At 34.8% G+C, this 5,011-nt stretch overlaps 1 protein-coding gene across 1 annotated transcript in view; it reads right to left on the bottom strand.

Annotated features, from left to right (window-relative positions):
- pik3r5 (phosphoinositide-3-kinase, regulatory subunit 5) overlaps positions 1 to 3,635 on the bottom strand; it is a 23,620-nt gene extending 19,985 nt beyond the window's left edge. The window contains exons 1-3 of the mRNA XM_016506824.1: positions 3,558 to 3,635; positions 2,024 to 2,134; positions 224 to 326 (exon numbers count right to left, since the gene is read on the bottom strand). Coding sequence (XP_016362310.1) covers positions 224 to 326; positions 2,024 to 2,134; positions 3,558 to 3,564 — 221 coding nt within the window. The 5' untranslated portion in view covers positions 3,565 to 3,635. The remainder of the gene's footprint in view (positions 1 to 223; positions 327 to 2,023; positions 2,135 to 3,557) is intronic.
- Between the last annotated feature and the right edge of the window lie 1,376 nt (positions 3,636 to 5,011).

A 5,011-nucleotide genomic window follows, 5' to 3' on the forward strand; every position in this document is an offset into this window, starting at 1 on the left:
ACCTAAAACAGCAGAGAAAGATATACAGCACATATCACTTACAGACAAACTTACAATGTGTTCTTGATCACATTAAAAAAAAGTTTTTGCTGAACTTAATTTAATTATGAACAACACCAATATGTTAGCATGGATTAGATGCAATCTTATCTGTCATAGCCTGAGAGCCCACAAGGGGGCATAGTGAGCTCAACACAGAGGATATTGATCAGAAACATGACATACCTCTCTGGCTTTTCTGAGAATTTGCTGCAGCAGAATGAGAAAATTTTCTGGGTCCCTCTTAACCAGCTCTTCTAGACTCCAGCGGTTCATACACCAGCCAGCTGCACAAACATGCATAAATATACAAGCATGAAAACCCTAATTGTGAAACTGGGACAAATGTGCGTGTTTATACCTCAAAGGAACATGATATCTAGTAAACAAGTCACCCACAGTATGCATGAAACCACTGCACAATCCGAATAACACCAAATGAGTCAAGTACACATAAAGGGCAGGAATTAATCTGAACACACATCAGACATGATAGAGCCGGTTAATTACACGATAGTCTGAGTTTTACCCTAAAATCCCTGCTGTGTAGATGTCAAAGGGTTCCCTGAATTCTGATAAAGAACATACTGTGTTGTACAATTTGAGAGCAGCAGCGTTAACAGATCATATTGGTTACATGACAGAACCGTGTGTAACCTCAAAACTTGATATTTAAGGCAGCTGTAGTTTTCCTACTAAAGATCTGCAGTAGTCGATGACTGCATTACTCAAAGGACACCTTAACTTCCTGCCCAAATGAAGGTGTCAAATAATACATTTCCTATAGAACACTCTCTGAAAACAACATCTTCTCTCTGAATCTATCAACAGTGTCACACTCTTTACACAAACGACATTATGGTGTTCATCAGGGTGTGATCTTTTGTATGTCAGTTCCCTGGTTCATAAAAACAACCAAATCGAATATACAACTAATAAAGATTCTATATAGGACCTTTCCATAGTAAATAAATAAGGCCTAATTCAACTTTATCAATATGATGGCATGTCAAAGCTAAGCATCATGTTGTGTTTGAGCAAATTAAACTTTGAAATGGCTTTTTTATTGAAAAAGTAGTGTTTTGCAGTCTACAATAAATGCAGATGTGGGTGGGCTAATGTAGATATATCCCCAATCAGCTGGCATTTACACCCACACAGTCACCGAATTATATGGGCCCATGACAAATTTATGGTATCACATTCACGATAAAGAAAAATATATTTTTTTAAAGCCTAGTCTAAAACATGCCAAATTCGTATGTATATACACTGTTTGTATTTATGTTGGTTTCATACAATTTTGAAAAACTTTCAAGAAAAGTTTAATTTTGACTTTAAATATGTTTTAACCATCAAGTAAAATCACAAAAAGGTCAATTTATATGATATTTTATCATGTTTGCGATACTACCTTGCAACAGTCATGAGGGTCTGCATGGATCCTTTCTAATCATATTTCCTGTGCGTGTTATTTCTGCATGTTGGTTGCACCTCATCACTCAATTTTAATATCTTATCCTAATGTATTTTTTTAATGTATTATAATGGAATTTCTTCCATTATAGTATCAGGAATATTTGCATAAAATTGCTTTTACTCTATGCTCTAATGCCCTCTAGTTTTACTCTAATTTTAATAAAAATTTAAAACATCATAGAAGAGGTGTATTCACTGTCACTGTATGCATGTATTGCTTTTACATATTTTTGAAAACATTAATAGATGCAGACAAAAAAAAAAAGAGTGTTGTGTCATGTATTATGTGTATTATGCATATTTAATTCTTTGTGTAAATTAAGCCCATTTCAGTGGCAGATCACTTCTAATTTCCTGTCTGCAACATAAGGTCAATTGAAAACCAATGACAAAGGAAAACCACATACAAATTGTACAAAAAAGAAGTAAAAAATTGAAATAGAAAAACAGTGATGCCAAACAAAAGCGACCCATCAGCAGCAGAGGGTCACTGGGATGGCCTTACCACTCCAGGATTGTGTCAGACATTCTGATGGCCGGAGTCCATCCAGGCATCTCTCCAAAGCGTGCTGGATCCGGTCCTCTGTGCACGAAGTGTGCTGCATCTTGACTGTAACTATAAAACAAAATAAGAACTAAAGTCATATAAAGAAAACTAAGTCCTACCAGTTTTTGAAATAGTGAAAAAAAAAGGATACAATACACACCGCCTCCTTCATCTGTTCTGTAAATACGATACTAAAAAGCATTACAGAACTCCATGCTTATATTTAAATAGAAGAATTCCAATTATATCAGTCAAGAAAAATGTTATACGTTATTATGCAGGGTTTCGCTCGGCTTCTATGCAATAACACAGTTGGTGTAACCTGAATGAAGTAGCAGCATGTGTCAATAAAATTCCAGATAATGTTATCTACATAGACAAACACACGCTCATCTCCCTTCAGGGAAGTAAACATACAGCATCCTTTGCATGTCTGTAAATAATATTGAAGTTTAGGAAAATGTTCTACCTGTTGTCAGTGAATTTCAAGAGAACTATCTGGTTTAGGGATTATTAAGGGGATGCCACAGCTGCCAACTGTGTTTTTCTTCCTGATAACATTTAAAGTTCCTGACATTTACTGTTAGAAGCATGGAATCTGCCATCTAGCAATAAACAACACCACATACTGTAGTATGTAGTCGGGGAACAAAAAAACAGGAATGATAAGCAACGTTGAACTCAATGATAATTGAGCAAACCTCATAGATAAACAGCATGTGCATTGTATCTAGCCTAATATATCACATTCATGAGAAATAGCGACGTCATTACATTAAAACTAGGCAAAAATAGAGAATTCCTCTTCAACAGACTAATTCCCCTAAATGCAAAAAACCGCATTTGGTGGAATATTTCTCCCAGCGAGTCACTGACCAATGTACGTTTGAAATGAGCAATAACTTGACTAGTTCAGCTAACGTTAAATGTTTGACGTTTGGCTGACACGAGCAGATTTTAAAATGCAGCTGTGAAAGAGATATGATAGAATCATTCAAAATATTAAGCCCTTTTTAGGTGCCGTTCACACAAAACGCATGTTTTGTATTCCAATGCGATGCTTTTCCATTGTATTTCAGTGTAAACATATTTGACACTGGCATCTCGCGTCGCTTTTTGCTCATTCCACGTCCCTGCCTCTCCAGTTTTAACGCAAAAAAATGATATGTAATGCAGTTTCTGTGTACTGCTGGTTATATTTTTCTTCAAATTAAGGTCTTTAGGCCATAAGTGTGGCTCACATTAGGCTGTGTTTTGTAGTTTAGTATCATTCTCAAAACTTCCCCGATGTCAAAACAAAAATCCCCAAAACCATGAAGCAAACATTCAGAAAGATATTTAATCATTAAATCCAAAGTTAATTTAAATTGAAAGTCATTAAATCCAAAACTCAAAACCCCAATATTATAGATGATACACTAAAGTAAAGCTTTTTGCTTCACTTAGCTTCTTGTAAACACTTGTCAACGCATACACAAAACTCATCACTCACCAAACATCACGTTGCATTAACACGCTGAGCGCGCGGCCCATTGAGCGTCATGCGTCATAAAGCGGATTTGCATAAACAGAGAAGTGCACCGCATAGTTATCTGTTGCTTGTGAAACTATTTTACTGGGAAATTTAAAGGTCTAAGTACATTTCATTATTAAGCAACAAACGAAAACGAGTCTATTTCAGATAAATAGTTATGAAATACCATCTCAATTTACTGTGTTTGATTTATTTGGCGGTTAGAAACTGTAGCCTAGCTGTTTTGTGAGTTGATGATTTCAATTAAGCTTTTATATACATGAAACTATAATAATACTATACTATAATATTTATATATAATAATTTCAATGTAAGGTTTGATAACTCCATATGCACCTTGTGATACAACTTCTGATAATTAGATATGGTCAGATAATAACATAGTAGGCTATATCTTACAGTTCTTCAATAAAAAAAAAAAATAAAAAAAAAGCAGAACAGTGTTGAAAATAGATTAAGCTGATTTCCTATCTGATGTCACGGGCTTTTTCTGATTTAATAAAACAGACAGGATGTTCTTGTTAGTTTTGTCCATGTCAGAAGTCAGAAGAAGTCAGAAAGAGCTTTATTGCCAAGTATGTTTGCACATACAAGGAATTTGTTTTAGTGTCACAAGCTTCCAGTACACGGAGACAACAACAAAACACAGATGATAAAAGTAAGATGTGAATAAAATACACATATGTATATATAAAAAAAGTATAAATATGTACAGGTGTGCTATAGATAAATAGAATATAAATAGAATAAAAATAAAGTTGTAGGGATGTACTAGGATGTAGGGTGATAAATAAGTATAAGGTTATTGCACATATTTTTATTGCACAATGGGAGAACATTTAACTGTTCATGAGGTTCATGTAAGCTCCTAAATTCAATCATTATGCAACACCAATCCAAATATTATTATTATTTTATTTTTAATTTCATTGTGGTCACAAAGTGGAATTTGCTGATGTAAACTCAAGAAAAATCATGAGTATATACAAAACACATGTAGGTCTGTCAGTCATTAAACAAGTTAAACTTGAGAAAACTCAAACTGCCAAGTTACAGCAAGTTACCAGGATGAAAAATAAAACCTAAAGCAGTTCTAATAATGGCCTCACTCTGGTTTACAGTAAGACTGTTAATGCTGGTCACTTTTTTTTCAAGCACAGCAATAGGCCTGCAAGCAAGGTGGTGGGAACAGCCTGATATTAGCCTTAATGACCTTCCAGAGCTCTATTGTAGCCTTGCCAGTTTGCCTGGAAGGAACTAATTCATCACTGAACTTATGATTGTTATTTCCATTATAAAGGCAAACAAAAAGCTGGGTTATGTCGCAAAATTGGCACAGCATTGTTTCCATTTGACTGCTATTTCATTGACAAAGCTAATTTCATAGAAAGTGGCACCTGGTGGCAACAGGT

Source organism: Sinocyclocheilus anshuiensis, unplaced genomic scaffold, assembly GCF_001515605.1.
Source record: "Sinocyclocheilus anshuiensis isolate Anshui unplaced genomic scaffold, SAMN03320099.WGS_v1.1 scaffold1477, whole genome shotgun sequence".
NCBI classification, from domain to species: Eukaryota; Metazoa; Chordata; class Actinopteri; order Cypriniformes; family Cyprinidae; genus Sinocyclocheilus; species Sinocyclocheilus anshuiensis.